Here is an 18,337-nt window from a genome sequence, read left to right as displayed (position 1 = left end):
AAAATGTAAGAACCAGACCTATCAAACATAAAAAGCAAATTAAAGCAAATCATAAAATCTGCAGTTATCCCAAAAGAGAGTAATTGCTTTTTTGAAGCTCCCCTCATTACTGACACTGGCAAAGCTAGGATAGCTGACATCCTTGCCAGTTCTGCACCAGATGACAAAACACAAAGGCAAATGTTGGGTTTCAGGTTTATTAGCCTTCCTTCTATACCAGTTTTAATACATCCATAAAAATATAAGAAAAAAAAAAAAAGAAAAACACCTGTGCCTGTTTAAACTCTTTGAACCTCCGTATCTTCAATTTTATTTTAAAAATAATATCCATGGCAGCCATTCTCCTCTTCTTCCTTGCTAAAAGAACCATGATTGGGAGTAGAAAATTCCTGGTCTCAGAAAAAGTAGGCTCAGCCAGAGTCCCTCTCACCCTCAAAGATATCCCTGTTCTAGTCCCCGGGAACTATGTTATGTGGCAAAAAAAAAAAAAAAAAAAAAAAAAACTTTGCGGATATGATTAAGATTACAGAATTTGAGAAGAAAAGATTATCCTGGATAATCTGGGTAGGCTCAATCTAATACAAGCCCTTAAGAGCAGAAAACCTTTCCCAACAGGAGTGAGGGTGCAACAGAAGAGGCAGGAGATACTCAAAGTACAAGAGACACTTGACCTAAGGATGAAGGGATTTCTGAGCCAAGGGATGCACATGGCCTCAAGGTGCAGGAAACAACCTTCACCAGCCAGCCAGCAAGTAAACAAAGACCTCCATCCTATAAGCCACAAGGACCTAAATTCTGCCAACTACCTGAATAAGGAAGAAAATAGATTCTCTCCAGAAAGGAACACAGCCTTGCTGACATGCTGATTTAGGCAGGAAGACCCAAGTTTGACTTCTGACCACGAAGCTGTGAGATAATAAATGCGTGTGCTGGTAAGCCATGAAGTTTGTGGAAACCTGTTATGGCAGCACTGGAAGATGAAGCCCTGGGAAAGACATATGATGCAGTTCTGGGGAAGGGATGGAAGAAAAAAATCCATGTGAGCTCTGGGCAAGTTCCTGGCAGAAGGCCCCATCCAACACTGCCCCTGCATCCTGTGTCTGGACAGAGTATGTAAAGACACGATGCCTGCAAGTCATCCTGCAACCATGGTCGACACTCCAGAAAGCAGCAGATACCAACTCAGAGCCCTGCCATCTCTGGGCCACTAAATGAACACTAGGCACCATCTCCCTCCAGAAAACCTGTTGAGAAAAATAAACCTGGCTTCTTTAAGTCACAATTAGTCACATATTATTATTCACAGCCACATTCTTAACTGACATACCTTTTTTTCCAGGAATGTTTTGAGGATTATGTAAGGCAATAGGAGAAGCACGAGTAGAAAGCTGTGACACCATAGGGGTGGTCAGTATGCGAGCTTCCCTTTCTTTTAAGATTTTATTTATTTCATTTATTAAGATTTTATTTATTTATCCATGAGAGACACAGAGGAAAAGAGGCAGAGACATAGGCAGAGGGAGAAGCAGGCTCCCTGCTGGGAGCCTGATGCGGAACCCGATCCCAGGACCCCAGGATCATGACCTGAGCCAAAGGCAGACACTCAACCGCTGAGCCACCCAGGTGCTCTCCCTTTCCTGTATCACATGAACCACAACTTAAAACTCTACTCTTATTCATCAAGTAAAATATCACACCACCATGAGATTTCTCAAATTCTTTTTCCCAAAGACAAGACAGTCTACTTTTAAGTCCCCTATAGAGAAGAACCCAGGCCAAGGAGAAGCTGTTCTCATAAAATTCTAAATTTAAAGCTCTTCTATCTAACCCCATCCACTAAAGCTGCCATCTCCAACCTCTTACATCCCACCAAACTGGTAGATGATCATTCCTTCACTCATCCATTTAATCAATGAACATTATATGTGTCTACCCTGTGGCCAATAGGCCTAAATTAATGGGATGGAGTCCTAACACCTATCAGGAGGGGAAAAAAAGTAACTAAACAAAGAGACAGTGACCAAAAATACAATGGAGATAAAAGAAAACAAAGGAAAAGGAAGAGAGCACATGAAAGAGGAGGTCATGGAGTCCAACACTGCAACAAAAGTCAGCTGTCATGCCTGGGAGCCGGACCTTTAGCAGCATGTGCACTGGATCCCTCAAGAGACTATGAAGGGTGACGATGCCACCATTCCACAATACCAAACAATATGCACGGGAGACTTCCTATGGTCATCTTTGGTCAAGGACAGACTTATAAAAGACATACTCAAGGTTTCTGTAATTCCCATTTTGGGAGGAAAATATACACACACACATACACGTACAACCACAAGCTGCATAGAGTAGTTATGTGTGAAAGCTTATAAAACCACCAGTATCAATACTAGCAGTGTTATAAAATGCAGATTGAAGAGATACTTTAATCTACTGCACTTTTGCCTTTTTTCAGATCAAACAGCTTTGGTCTACAGCAGTGGTTCTCAACTGGGGAGGAGGGCAGGGGCACTCGGCAACATCTGAAGACAGCTTTGGTATCACAGGTGGGGAGGGGCTGTGCAGACAGCCCAGAGATGCTGCTCTGCATCTTACAGTGCACAGGGCAGGCCCAACCACAGGGAATTATCCGACTCAGACTGCCAAAGGTGCCAAAGTGGAGAAAGCCTGGTCAATGGCTTCTCAGACCTACCACCTGATCCATGGGGTCACTGGAGTAGTAGTTTTCTGAGTGGGTGCAGCGGATCCACACAGGCTTAAGAAGTTCTTCTTCCTCCTCCTCATTTTTGTCAGGCAGTGTCTCCTCCGGCTCTTTTTCCTTGATTGAGGTATAATTCTTCTCTTTGCCAGTGCTCTGGCTGTCACTCCATCTGTCTTTCTCTTCCTCCCAACGAGCTCTCTTTTTCTCCCTACTTGGGGAGCGACTTTAAGAGGAGGCAAAGGAGGCTCATTATTTAAAATGCACTTATATTGTAAAACTATTCTATTTCACCTGTTTAGCTCACTTTTCACCTAGAATAAAAATGCCATACCAAACCAAGACATATTTACTTTTGTTAAACCAGTGATTCCCAAACACTAGTCTGATGGCATCAGAATCACCTGAAGTTAGTTGTTTAAAAATACAAATTCCCAGGCCCTACCCCAGATCTACTTACTGATTCACAGTCTCCGGGGGTGGGGCCCAAGAATCTGTATTTTTAATAATCTCCCCAGGTAATTCTGGTGTGCATCCAGCAGGTTCAGGGACAACCGGCAAACCGTAACTCCTAGAAGAGAAAGATATTTCGGAAATATTTGAAAATCTCCACAAATGAGACAATCTCAGCGATGAGAATACTACTTTTGAATCCTCCACAGCTTCCTTTGCCAAGAAAAAAAGAAAAACTTCATGAAACATGGTTTCAACTTGGCCATAAATTTAGCCTGAGGACCATAATCGATGAGTGAACCAGTTATATCATCCCTAACCATCTCTCTGGAAGCCCACACTTCGGTTACTATTTAGTGAACCACCACTCTAATTCTGATCCCTGCATATACTAGTATTAACTCAATTACAAAGGATAAAAACAACTCAATCTCCTTGAATTTCTCAGGCTTGAAATATGCAAAGGCCCATGCTATGGATGCCGTGAGGGAAAAACCTACAGTATAGATTTTAACTTAAGATCCAAAAATTTAAATGCAACCATACAGACCCTAAGAATCCAACCACAGAGAGTAACTGCTTTATTTGTATCACATCAGCATCCTTTGCAGGCACACTAACAAAGTTACTATAATCCAAGAAAGTTTACAACTGGATTAAAGTCATAAATTAACTATTCGCACCAACGCTACCACTTACTTCTAATTTTATGACAGGGAGTGTGTACGTAGGGGGAATGGATACCTGATTAGAAAGACTATAAATATTGATTACTTATTGATATAACTTCTAAATGCTACAACGTATATCATTAATTTTATTGCCAGAGTTACTGTAAAGTAAAATGTACATACATCCACTGTAGCAAGCTAATAAAGCATTAACAAAAAAAACAAAACTCATCCATAAAACCACTCCAAGATAACCACTACATTTCACAAATGTGTTAAAATATATAGATATAAGACTATGCATATACATAATAATATACATGTTTTAACAAAAAAAAAAGGAACTTGATAGCCTACCTTTCTCACTCAAAAGAACATCAGGAATACTCTTCTATTTCAATACATCTATAACTGAACCACTTTTAATAGGCACCTACTATTCTTTTACATACGTATGCCATAATTTAACAAACCTGATCATAGCCATTTAGGTTATTACCTCTTCAGTTTTTTGCCAACATAAACAATGCTACTGTAAAAACACTTGTTCTCTGCACACTTGTCAAATTATTTCACACAAAGAATGTATACCTTTCTTTTTAAGGCTTCTCTATAGGTAGGTAGTACCAGTTTAGACTACACTCAAAACCATATGCAAGTTCCAATTTCCACACATCCTGTCAACATGATTATTTTTAATCTCAGCCATTCTGATGAAAGAAGGATTTTATTTGACTTATAATTTTTTATCACTACTGAAATAATGTTTCATGCTCATTCCCTTTATGAACATCCCAGTCATGTGCTATGCCAGTACCATTAAAATTAGTAGTTTTATTTACTGAAAAAGTTTTCTTTATAACTGCTCTTCTGTCAAATGTAATGCAACCTTTTCCACTTTTTTGTTTCCCTTTTAATTCTAAAGACTTCTTTGTTTAGGCTGCCTAACTTTTAGTGCGATGCTTAGAATCTTTTCCCATCCCAAAGTTAAATACATATTTTCTATTTTCCTCAGTTACTTAACATTATATTTTTAAATTCTATCTAAGATATAAGAAATATAATTTCATTTTTTTACTCCATATGGCTTGTCAATTATCCCATCAGTTTCTCCTCAAATGTGAAACAATTTAATGATAGATGTAAATTTGTATATTACTTGAATGTTGCTCAATATTTGGGGTATTTTATACCCATATCAAATTGTTTTAATCATTCTATGTATTTAACATTTTAATTCTACTAAAGTAAGTATCCCTGCATAATTATTTTCATTATTCTCACTTCTATTCCAAAGAATAATCTGGGTCATTATAAAGTTTGAAAACCGGTAGTTCAACTGAAGTAACACTGAAATTATAGGTTATTTGAAGAAAACTGTTATTTTCACAACACTGTCTTCTACTTCCACTATGGGACTACGGCGCGCCCTCCACTCATTGTCACCCTCTCTTCAGCTACATTTCTAGTTTGCTTCAAACTGATCTATATATTTTTAAAGCGCACTAAGATATTTAATTTTAGTTAAATTTTCTATAGTGAACCTTTCTATAGTGAACGTACATTTTTCCCCCGTTACATTTTCTTAGGTGTTTCCAGTATTTAGGAAAGATATTAATTTTGATATATTTGTCTTATAATTGTCAACTTCAGTGAATTGGTTTCTTAGCTGAACTTCTTGAATTTTCCTGCTAATACCATTAGCTAATAATGGCAACCTTTAGCTCCCACTAGTATGGGTTGGTTTATGTTTATTTTAGTGCTTACTGCAAGCCTGACACTCTGCTTAGCACTTTACACTCAGATTTAATCCCTAGAAGAATCCTATGAGGCAGATGTGAACATCTCCTACAGAGAAAACAGAAAGAAAAACTGCATCACTTGCCCAATATCACAAAGCTAGTAAGTTGGTAGTTAAATGCTAATACGGTTGTTTGACACAGGCATTTTGACCTGTACTAAAATCCCAAGGAGCACCTGGGTGGCTCAGTGGTTGAGCATCTGCCTTTGGTTCAGGTCATGATCCTGGGGTCAAATTATTGTCATGGTCATGATCCTGGGGTCCTGGGATCGAGTCTCACATCAGGCCTGTTTCTCCCTCTACCTATGTCTCTGCCTCTCTGTTCTCTCTTGAATAAATAAATAAAATCTTAAAAAAAAAAAAAATCTCACTAAATGTTTATTGTTATTACCTAGAAACAAGGGCAAAAACACCTTCATGCCACCTCCCTCAAGGCAGGTCTCTTTAATGATGGATAGTCAGGGTTGTCTGTTGTGACCATCAATTAATCTTGGTTTGTTTTTTTAACACTTTGAGAAGGTCATTTCAAAACAGGAACAAAACATTTTTTTTAGGTAAGTGTCTCAGGCACTCCAAATTTCAAAATCCAAACTTGAACTTGTTTCTTAACAATAAGCTATATACAAATGCTAAGTTTTCCTCTTTTATAGTATTTACATCTCTGGTTTTAATTTTCTCATCCACTGCATTAGTTGGAACTCATAGAATCCAAGTCTCTGCCTTCTCCACAAGCTACTGGGCATTGGAGAAGAAACCACTAGACAGAGATTTCCAGCACTCTACGTTGAAACTCACCAACCTCAAATGTGGTCCTCAATGGTTTCTAGCAACACAGTACCTGGTTTTCCTGTCCTTTGCTCTTCCTCCTCAGGTCCTTTCTCTCTGAACTCTTCCTAGTTAATCTCTAATCCATAGCATTTAATATTTCCAGCTAGGATCTCTTTTCTGAACTTTATATCTGTGTATTCAATTAACTACTTCAAATTCCACTTGGTGGTCTCACAGATTCTCAAACTCCACATGCCCAAACTGTACACATCCTGCATCGTTTTTAATGCTCCCCACCCCCAATGGGGACCACCAGATCTCAGGTGATGGCTACTGACTTTTCTTTCCTCACCATCAGTTATCCCACTGACTCTATCTCATACATACCTCTCAATTACCTCTACTGTTTCCCATTACCACTGCCACTGCGCTGGTTAGGTACAATCACTTGTACAGATTAAAAAAGACATCTAAGGGGATCCCTGGGTGGCGCAACGGTTTAGCGCCTGCCTTTGGCCCAGGGCGCGATCCTGGAGATCCGGGATCGAATCCCACGTCGGGCTCCCGGTGCATGGAGCCTGCTTCTCCCTCTGCCTGTGTCTCTGCCTCCCTCTCTCTCTGTGTGACTATCATAAATAAATAAAAAAAAAAAATTAAAAAAAAAAAAAGACATCTAAACTTATTTCGTCCAGGCTTGATCCTCTCAGAGCACTTGTCTCCACTGCAACTTTCGCACATGCTCTCTTCTCTCCCTCTACCATCCCCTTCCCTAATGCATTCCTACACACACTTCAAGTATCACTTATAAAAAAGGTAAAATGTCAATTTTTCTATGACTACCCAAGACTCAGCTCTCACTGTTATGTTCCCAGAGCAACATGTAATTGCTCTGTCAAAAGCACTTCTCAAGGCACTTAACTTTCTCATTCCTGTAAAGTGGGGACTCTTGTGAATGACTGTATCACTTATGCCAATATAATACCTGGGACACACAGGGGGCGATGTTCTTTGTTCACTTTTTGATTAAGTCATACAACATTAGGTGACAGCGATAGGCAACAGAGCCACATCTTTTTCCTCACTTGAACGGGAAAGCCTAAAGGTTTCAAAACTAAATTTGGCTCTTCTGAGATGGTGTCAATCATGTTCATCATGAGATAATATTCTCCATCATGTGAAAGAAGTCTGCTTATATACCTAGTTTACCAAAGTTTCTATTTCTAAAAGGATGCTGGTTCTATTTTAAATATCTAATAAACAGGAACTGAAATAGCTCTACAGATTTTGATAGAATTATAGATTTCCTAATACTAACCTATTTATTCATGCAATCTTGGAGTAAACTGTTATTTTTTTCTTTTTTAGTAAATTTATTTTAACACACTACTGAAAACAACTGGCTAATATACTCAGCATTTTCATATACATATTTATAAAAAAGATTGCTTTGTAGTTTATTTTCCATCAGGTTAGGTTTAGCCATCTTGGTTTTCTGGACACCACAGCATGGAGCTAAGTAAGCTCTCCTTCCATCTCCATCAATGTTCTAGAACAGTCTAAAACTTTTTTTTTGGAGGTGATACACATCCAACTTTTTCCACTTTTCTGTAGTTACCAGCCTAATAAAATTTTCTGCTTCTTATGTGGTTTGGAATTTTTGCTTTTACAGAAATCAACTCATCACATCCAAGTTTTTATATTTTGTAAATATGGTATCTGTACTTATACCAACATATTATAATTTTTAAATCCCTTTCATTCCTATGATACATTCTTTCTTCTACATAATGGTATGTGTTTTTCTTTTCCTGATTTGCCACATTTTAAATCATATGACCTTTCAAAGAAGTCTTGCATTTACTTCTAAATATTGTTACAGTGCTATAGTTCTGTTTGCTATGTCATTTTTTTATCTTTAAAAAAAAAAAAACTTTTTATCTTTAAATCTTTCTTAACCTTTCTTATACTTTACCAACATGTAGAAGTGATCAGAGAATAATGATATAAACATATTTTATATGTTATATGTAATCTTATATATAAAATATATACATATATAGTTACCATTTATTTGCCACTAACTTTGGACCCAGTTCTAAGAGTTTTTTATACATTTTTATCTCAATGACTCCTCACCACTCAATAAGGCAAGTATAACTGTTCTTATTTTAGACAAAGACATTGAGGCTTAAAAAGGTTAGATAACTCTGCCCAATATCAAAGCTGGGAGAATAACTGCCCCCATATCTGTCAGATTCCAGAGTGCTATTCTTGATTACCATTACATAAGGCCATGAAGTGGTTACACCCTATAGGTTTTGAGTTACAACAATATCAATGTCATAAAGTGTGATCACAGTTTTACTCTTCTCAGAAACAAGTAAATTTAAGAGCATAATTATGAATTTCCAAAATCTTAAGCTTTGAATTATTGCGTATATAGTTTGATAGCAATTGAGATCAGAAAAAGTAGCCTATATAATTTTTTTTTTTTTTTTTTTGGAAATTTATCAAGATTTCCCTTGTGTGTCATCAACACATCTTGAAAGTAAAGGTTTTTTAGTTATCGGCTGTTTTAGCTATTCACAGGGCATTTTGGATAGATTCTTGGGCTATTTTGAAGAGTTGGTGATATTATGGATAAGCACAAAACCTGAATTCAAGGAGATCTATGACTTCTTTCAGTGTCAACTCCTTGCTTACCTTCCAGATCTCTTATACTCTTTTTTGTAGGACCTTTCCAGAGATGGTGATCTTCGGCTGTCCCGGTGCCTGTGTCTCTCCCGTTCCCGCTCTCTTAAAGGAATTAATACACAGAGCTGTTTTCAACAGAAAGACTCAAAAACACCATCTCTTTTTACTGAATTCATCTTCTACATAAATGGCCCTCACCTATGAATTTTTCAGGCACTATTCTCTATGGGACATTTTTATTCATCACTTATTAAAGGGTAAGTTGCTCTTCACTTTACAGAAGTTAACTAACTTGGATGTCTTTTGTTGTTTTCTTTAAAGAAAGAAGTCATACTTGATGCTAAGCAACAAAGGTATTTATCACAATCTTCTCTCCAGATGTTCCAACCAGCCAACCCCTGGTTGTTGGACCTACAGGGAAAACTTTAAAGGATTCTACTACCTAGTGAATTCTAGAAAACTCCCAATTTCATCTATCAAATAAGTGTAAATTAAAGCTTTTATTGCAAAAACTGAGATAAGGTTCTATAATTAAAGAGTTCTCAACTCTTATATGTTAGAGGACTGAGTTGTAGTTCTAGGTATAGCTGACTGGCAGGAGATTCTAAATCACTTTACCTTTAAATGCTGTTTTCATCGGAAACAACTCTAAATGGAGACATTGGGTATCCACAACGTACAACAGAATGAGGGATTTTAAAATTTTTCAATGTAAAACGGGAATTTGATGATGAAAACAATAATAACTTCTGAGCCTGTTTAATAAGTGCAATGAAGATCTGGAACAAAAACTTGGAACTCTAGGGTGTTTAAATCAGAGCTAAACCTAAGGGAAATAACCACTCAATCTTACAATGGGGAAAAAAAAATGTTGTATTAGTCTGAGTCCAATAAGACGACTATAAAAATGTCTGAACTCAAAAACTTCCCCCAACCTGTGGCCAAAGAGAGGAAATATAAACACGCTGAAAATCAAAACTTACAAAAATGATTGAGAAATGTGACTGTTTATAGATATTAAAACAGAAATTGTTTTTTCACTTAAAGATCACCTCCACCTCAAGAAAGATTGCTTTGAATAATATACTTTTAACTACGTATAAGCCTCAGGTATACATTAGCTGTCCAAATAAAGTAGCTGGAGCTTGGGAGTCTACATTCTTTTAATCTGATACAGTTTACTGAGGTACCTGGCTGGCTCAGTCAGTAGAACATACAACACTCGATCTCAGGATTGTAGTTCAAGCCCCACAGTGGGTGTAGGAAATACTTTAAAAAGTTAATAAATAAAATTACAGCTTACGTTAAAGCAGTAAAATCCCAACTAACGAGTGGTGTCACGTGACAGATAAAATATAACATGTAATAATATGGTGGCTGAAAAGAATAATCATCTATATTTCCAAGTAAAAATCTGTTGAAAAGACCTTCCTAATTTTTTGTATTTTAACATTCAGGCAATAGAATTTTGCATTTGAGAACGACATTTCTGATGATGATTGCTACCTCTGAGTGGGTATGAGTTGAAAAGGCCAATTTGGATAATACAAAGCACATTAGTAATACTATATAGTGAATCCATTTAAACCAAGAAAAACAATGTTTGGGTTCCTTTTCCAAAGACTCTTTTTTGTCTGCAAGCATTAAAATATTCCTTAGGTACATAATATTAGCTCTCTGATGGCTACACATTGTACTCACCAGGACAGCTATGGGGACTGTCGTGCTGTAGCACCATTCAGTTACGGGAAGCCACTGCACTGTCCCCACCACCCTGCAGAACAGCATGTTGAGTGCACTCTATCTGTGGCCATTTCTTTTCCCATTCCCCAGAGTAACCTTAATTTTTCTTAACAAATGCACATATCCACTTCTTCACAAACTTCCTCTAGAAATAGTTTGTTCTAAAACAATCTGGTAATTTGTATTCAATCATATTTTAGAGGAGAAAAAGAAGGAAGACGGAATCTGGGAAAGGATAGATTGACTTACCCTAAGAAGCAAAGGGAGCAGTAGCCGGAGGACAGACCACAGAACTAACATAAACTTAATACAGTTTAATGCACAAATTTGTGAAGTTTTGGTTTTCTCCAATATACTTCCAGAAGTTATGCTACGAAATCACATACCCTATTTTTATTTTATAGGAATATTCCATATAAAACAGATGACTGACACTCTACCTAAGACCTCAAAGGGAGCTGGTTATTATGTGGCCGTGACACTAAGGCAGCTCTAGGGCAAACACCCCAAGTGCATCCCAAAACAACTCCAAGATAAATAAAGGCCGTTTAGAAAGATGAGCTAACTGCCTAAGCAGGTCTTTCATAGTCAAGGAGTGTCATTTAGGATAACGCATATTAATCGCAATTTTTTTTGGCACTTGATTTCACTTACAGGTCCCTCAGTTGACAGGACATTAAGTTCTTTAAGCAAACATATAGCTCTAAGTTTAAGCCTGATTCAAGAATTTAGGATTTTTACAGCAGCGTCCTAAAAACTCTAACTACGGCACCCCAAAATGGGGAAAAAAAGTGCCCACTAGAATGTTGAAGTTTGCACTGAAGTGTTTCCCTAGAAATAGGATTATTAACAATCACTTCAAAGTCTAAAGAAAACTATTAACAGTTTCCAGTTTGGATTTTCATCATAAAATTCTAAAATAAACTATCATAGGCGTCTGCCAATTAGTCCATCAGAGAATAGTTAAGGACAAAACTGACCAGAAATAGTAATTCGTGCTGAGAAAACTTTTTAGTCTATCAACTCTGAGTTACCTCTGGCTCACCAGAAATCAGTCATCTCTGCAGGAAACAAGTTTCCTTCTACCTTCCACTGGGCATCAGGAAGAGGAAACAACACATTTTCCTTCCAAACCTTCCAACCACTAATCACTCTCTTCAGGACTAGGAATGACCAACACCACTTACTGGCAAAATGTTCAGTCATGAACATGAAAACTCAACAGCTATGAGAAAAATGTGGAAACCGAGAAGCAAACTGATTCCAAAGGAACCAAGACCAGCTCTCTACAAACCCACATAGTGAAGTGACTTGGTTTGGTAAGCTCAAATCCCTTTAGCACAGAAGTTCCTAAGGATAATGAAGGTAAGTAAACACACCACAAGGGACAGAAAGAGAAGCATCGCTACTAGCTCAACAAATGGGAAGCTTCAATCATACAAGAAGTTCACTGAAGGTACAAAGTATTTGGTATGATCATTATCAATGTTTTTATTTTCCCACCTAAACCAACAGTTCTTAGACTTTTGGAGAAAAGTCTTGAGATTCTGCTGTAAGCTACCAATTTATTTATAGAAAAACATGCATACACATATAACATTCTGCATATAACTTCAGAGAATTTCTTTAAACCCATCTAAGAATCCTGGTTTAGAAATGCCTGCTGGAAATCTCACTTTCTTACATGTATCTGGTACACATATTTGGTCTCTTGAAAAAAACGTATGTAATCTGGAATGAAACAGTATTTTTTCAAATACAACTTTCTTCAGTATAAAAACATTTCAATGCAACAAAATCAAGTTAAAAACTATTTTGAATAAGTAAATAAATAAATAAATAAATGCTATTTTGAAAACTTTGATGATGTGTAACCAACATTATTGCACTTTACAAGGAAAACAGAGCAAGAAGGCAACTATGTACAATAAAGTTCCACTTATCTTAAAAGCCAGAAAGCAAGTTCCACTTAACTAGAACTAGTTTGATTCCTCATTGATAACATAGAGATCGATTCCAAATGAACTCAGGTGCTTTAACCTGATATGGTGATCATACTGAACAAAAGTAAATATGATAATGCAAAGAACACGAAAAAGTAATACGTGAACTTTCATTAGATCACCATTGAAACATCAGCTGTATTTTGCAAGAGTAATCAGCTTACGCTCATTGCAATGAATCTACATTGATGATTTTGAAATGATTTTCAAAAGTGGCTTTTCTGACATTAACTACTTTACTTGTCAGTTGTCTCTTCCTCTTTAAAACAGCTCCAAAAATGCTTTCTTCCCTTTATAAATCAAAATGCACTGCTGGACCTTTTTGGTTTGGTCCTCTGAGAAACCCAAATGGCCCATGTCTGGACCTCTGCAGTTCACTAAAACCACACATGTGCTTTACCTGCTCCGCTCATAGCTCCGGTGACGGGAGGGCGTTCTCCCTCGGTCGTAATCTGATCTGTAGCGGCTATCTTGTCTTCTCCTGTCAGGACTTCGGCCTCGTTCCCGTCGATCCAGGGACCGATGCCTCTCGCCTCGGCCGTGACTGTGATCCCGGTGCCTGTGATCCTCGTAGTGCTTGAGCCTTTCAGGGGACCTTCTCTCACTGGGAGCCTTTGGGAGGGGGTATGGAGGGAGGTGCCTAAAATGGGGACTACTGCTGTTATTAGCACTGGGTGGAAAAGAACTGGGGTTGTTCTGGAAACTATTAAAATTGGGAGGTGGGAAATTATGGTGTGAGTACCCTGGAGGGTACTGATAATTGACCTGCTGTGGCATGACCGGAGGGGGTGGGGGGTGGGGCATGGAAGGAGGGGGCATCATGAAAGGGAAAGTGCCCTGTCCAGGAGGTGCTCCAGGGACTGGGGGGTTATTAGGACAGGGCATTGGAGGTGGCATAGGAGGAAAACAAGGAGGCACTGGGAAGGGGGGCCTCATCTGGTGATTTGGGAAGGGGGGGCGTATAGGGCAGGGGGGAAGAGGGCCCTGGGCTGACGGAGGCATGGGAGGAGGGAAGGGGACAAAGTCTGGTCGTGGAGGCAGAAAATTGGGGGCTGGAGAGTTCGAGAACGTGGTGGAAGGGGCACTTGGAGGTTCATATTGATATTGCACAGGAGGCTGCTGAGGATGAAGTAGTCTCAGATTTTGAGGCCTGAAGGCTGGGGCTGAGGGTCTGGCTCCATGTCCTCCTCGCCCTCGGGGACACCCTCGTCCTGGATGGAACGACATTCTATGACTTTGTGGGAGGAAAGAAAAAGAAAAGAAAACCCTCACCATAAACAGGGTGTCACAAATGCCTGACCATCTTCAAGAGCAACTGACCCCTTCAGCCACTGGATTATTCTACCTACCTCGACACTGAGCTCTCTGTAATACCTCAAACTCCTCATGGCCAATAAAGTCCTCTTCCCCTGTCTCAGTCCCTGGCTTCTGTCATTCCCTAAAGCTGCTCCTCCTCCAGAATGATGAACTCAACATCTGACTATTTAATCATATGCTGTTATGTCCTTGCTCAGGCTCCCCAAAAATCTGAACCTCGCCATGTCATCCCACCTGTACACCACTCTCTACATCAGCACCAGCACCTTCCTGTCTTCACCTTCCTCCACACTCAGCAGAGAATCCACAAATTCAACATACCTGGTCCTAAAAGGAATTAACGACCCTCCCCTCCAAAACAATACCAATGGCTACTCTTTCACGGTTTCTATTTTTTTTTAAAAGATTTTATTTATTTATTCATGAGGCAGAAAGGGAGGCAGGGAGAGAGGGAGGCAGAGACACAGGCAGAGGGAGAAGTAGGCTCCATGCTGGGAGCCCGATGTGGGACCCAATCCCAGGACCCCAGGATCATGCCCTGAGCCGAAGGCAGACGCTCAACTGCTGAGCCACCCAGGCATCCCCAGTGTTTCCTATTTCAATAGATAATAGCATTTATTGGTCCTCAAGTCATACATCAGCCAATTATCTGACAACTTTTCCTCCCTTACCCCTTTTACCCAAAAATGTATTTTAAATTCCCATCACTTCTGCTTCATAAATACTTCCTAAGTTCACCCACTTCACACCATCATTTCTTCCCTGGCTATAATAACAACCCCACTGGTCTTTCTATAATCACTAGCACTACCCATCAGGCCTTTGTTAGGTTCCCTGCTCTCACATTCTGTGCTGCTTCCTGGCAGGTCCTACAGTAATTACAATTCACCAACTAATTACCTCATTCCACCATTCATATAAGCCCCATCGGGGCAGGACTCTGGTCCGTGCTCCTAGCCATGTCCATGGCCCACATGAACACACCTCCTCCTCTCCCCACGTTACCAAAATCGGGGTTTGCTCTTCTCTCTGCTCTCCCAAAACCTCCACCATTACCGTCACACCACTCACCACGTATTGCCTTGCATCATGACACGGTGTCTGGATATGTCACATCTTCCACAGAGAATAAAAGCGCTAGAGGACAGAAAGAATAAAACAGGCTTAAAAATGTTTCCCAAACTGCTAATGTCTGCAATTCTCTTAACAATGATTTTCCATTCTCCAATACATTGAGCATACTGACAAAATTAAGAGTATATTCCCCCGAATTAAAGTTTACAACTAACTTTTAAGATGTCCTTATCACACAGTGAGACTAACAAGCAAATTCAAATATAACTATAATTTGTAAACACAACAGTTATCCTTGATTTCATCCTCAGCTTTCCACTGAAGAATGCTGTGAACATGAATGGCTTTCCAAATGCTTAAGTTTCAACAAGATAGTTTTAAAACTTAAATAAATACTAAATGCAAAAAACTTGACTATAGTGGTATCTTCCTAAGGTCTATCTAACTAAAAGTTTTACCGGTAGACTTAAGGTAGATTTTCAAAAGGCTCAAGAAAATAATGTCAGATTTTTTAGCTCTATCAATCACTGTGCTTAATAACTAGCAGGCATCTAATAACATCTAATTGGTGATTATTATTCAGCCTAAGGCCTTCATGATAAACCTAGGACCTACACAGTTGATCTCGCCACCATGGACTACTCATGGCTCCTGGCCAACAGAATCTAATTCAAACTCCCATGTCTGGCATTTAAAACCCATTACCACGGGGATCTCTGGGTGGCTCAGCAGTTTAGCGCCTGCCTTCGGCCCAGGGTGTGATTCTGGAGTCCCAGGATCAAGTCCCACGTCAGGCTCCCTGCATGGAGCCTGCTTCTCCCTCTGCCTGTGTCTCTGCCTCTCTCTCTCTCTCTCTCTCTCACTTTCTGTGTCTCCCATGAATAAATAAATAAAATCTTAAATAAATAAATAAATAAATAAATGGAACCCTCTACAGGGCAGCACTGGTGGCTTAGCGGTTTAATGCTGCCTTCAACCCGGGGTGTGATCCTGGGGACCTGGAATCGGGTCCTGCATCAGGCTACCTGCAGGGAGCCTGCTACTTACTCCCTCTGCCTGTGTCTCTGCTTCTGTGTGTCTCTCATGAATAAATAAACAAAATCTTAAAATAAAATAAAACCCTCTACAACCCGGACCCAATTTCTTCCAGAATTATCCCCCATCACCTTCCCCGTGAAGTGCCTATCACCCAGATTTTCCCAGGTGCCTAACATACCAAGTACTATTACCCAGCTTGTTCTTTGCTCCTGCTCTTCTAAAATCCCCTGCTCTGTGAATGTGCCCACTGAATTTCATCCACCTATATCAAATGCCACCTCTTCTGTGAAGCCTTTCCCAGGTCCCTTTAGAATGTAATCCCATTCCCTCTAGACTTACTTACTTCTTCTACAGCACTTACCAGACACTGTCTCATATTATAGTCATGTGTGCACATTTCTAACTCCTCCACTAGACTTTTAGCTCCTCGAGGACATGGGTTGATTCACGGTCATTTCTGTATCCTTCACAGCCCCTGGCACAACGTCCTGCACATAGTAGGTGGTCAATAAATGTTTACCACATCACCAACGACAAATGTTTCTATGTTGCTACCGTCCGTTTCCCTTTCACATATACCCACGACATATTTGCATTATCAAATCCAGACAAAGAGGAGGCCCTTTCACAGATTCGGGTGATACCCAATGAGCCCAGATTTGTCAGCTGATCATGTGGACTCCAAGTTGAGTAAGATGCGCAGCCTGCAAGACTCAAGCTCTGAAACCACTTACAGGCATGTTTTTAGGAAAATAAATAAATAAGGCAATAAGGAAGAGAAAAGGGACGCACTGGTGGCTCAGTGATTGAGCACCTGCGGTTGGCCCAGGGCGTGATCCTGGAGACCCGGGATGGAGTCCCACATCTGGGTCCCTGCATGGAGCCTGCTGCTCCCTCTGCCTGTGTCTCGGCCTCTCTCTCTCTCTCTGTCTCTCATAAGTAAATAAATAAAATCTTTAAAAAATAAAATAAACAAGAGAAAAGAGGTACGCACAGGGTCTAAGGGAACACAAAGAAGTGTGCCAAACCTAGAGATGCAAACAGGGTCACTAACACTTGCACAGTGCGCGATAGCTGACCTTCCGCGACTGGGTCATGCATGTTCCTATAGAGAGAATACCTGAAAACACGGATTATGAAGCTGACATTCCGAAGGCACAGTCCGGCTCTGCTGGGGCACAAACTGATCCAAAATCGAGAGTCAAGGAATTCGCTGCAAGCGGCCGAGGGTAGTTGTTTTCCGCGTCTGTCTACCCCCAGGTTGCTGGGTGCCTCCCCCCAGGAAGCACGGACGCTGCGGGGCTGTTTGGCCAAGGTAACACGTCCGGGAGCATCGGTCTACGTCGCAAGGGCCGCGAAGTGTGCCTCCTTTCCCCGCACCTGCACTCCGCCCGGCTGCGGGGCGGCTGCGCGTTTGCCCGCTTGCATCTCCCGCCAGGCCGCGCGCCCCACGAGGCCAGCGCTGGGCTCCGGGTTTCCCTCCGCGGCGACCCCGGGCGGCCCCAGGCCGGAACCCGCGCATGCGCTCCACGAATGAATGAAAAGGTCTCCTCCTTCCCTTCCACTGGCTCGCGGGGCTCGGGCCTACGGTCGCTCTTTTGCCCGTCGGCTGCAGACCCGGGGAGGCGGCCGCTCGACCCGAACCCGCCCCAGCCCCGGGCGCCTAAGCCCGACACTCGGCGGCGCTCCGTCTCCCACACCCGCAAGCCCCCCCCACACACACACACTCCTCCCTTTTACCTTCTAAAACGCTCTCGGGCCGCGAGGGAGCCGTCAAAGCAAAGCCAGGCTGATTCTGCAGCCGCCGGGACCCTAGCGCCACCCGCGCCTCCGGAACAGGAAACCGAGAAAATTAAAAAGCGAACCTGAAGGAGCTGGACCGCGACCGCGGGGCGGTGCGGGGGGCGGTGGGGGGGAAGCTTTTGGGCTTCGCACAGCGCCTGGTGCGCGGTGATTGGTGCGTCATCGAGAGCGATGGACACGCAAGCCAATCGTCTTCGTGGAGCGCGCCGGCGCCCGCCCCCTGCCCTCTACAGCTTCCAATCAGGAACCGCAACCGGGTGAGCGCGCGTTTCCA

General features: G+C 41.0%; 1 protein-coding gene across 23 annotated transcripts in view; it reads right to left on the bottom strand.

Annotated features, from left to right (window-relative positions):
- DROSHA (drosha ribonuclease III) overlaps positions 1–18,337 on the bottom strand; it is a 119,216-nt gene extending 100,879 nt beyond the window's left edge. For 2 of the 23 annotated variants that reach the window (XM_072757153.1, XM_072757159.1), the window contains exons 1-6: positions 18,001–18,154; positions 16,622–16,748; positions 15,220–15,285; positions 13,232–14,042; positions 9,095–9,187; positions 2,693–2,924 (exon numbers count right to left, since the gene is read on the bottom strand). In XM_072757153.1, coding sequence (XP_072613254.1) covers positions 2,693–2,924; positions 9,095–9,187; positions 13,232–13,833 — 927 coding nt within the window. In that variant the 5' untranslated portion in view covers positions 13,834–14,042; positions 15,220–15,285; positions 16,622–16,748; positions 18,001–18,154. Of the gene's footprint in view, positions 1–2,692; positions 2,925–3,158; positions 3,270–9,094; positions 9,188–13,231; positions 14,066–15,219; positions 15,286–16,621; positions 16,749–17,380; positions 17,957–18,000 lie in introns of those variants that run through there. The other 21 variants (XM_072757157.1, XM_072757158.1, XM_072757143.1 and 18 more) reach the window with 18 other exon arrangements.

Source organism: Vulpes vulpes, chromosome 4 (assembly GCF_048418805.1).
Source record: "Vulpes vulpes isolate BD-2025 chromosome 4, VulVul3, whole genome shotgun sequence".
NCBI lineage: Eukaryota > Metazoa > Chordata > Mammalia > Carnivora > Canidae > Vulpes > Vulpes vulpes.
Note: the sequence above shows the minus strand (reverse complement) of the source record. Positions and strands in the feature narration are given on the sequence as shown.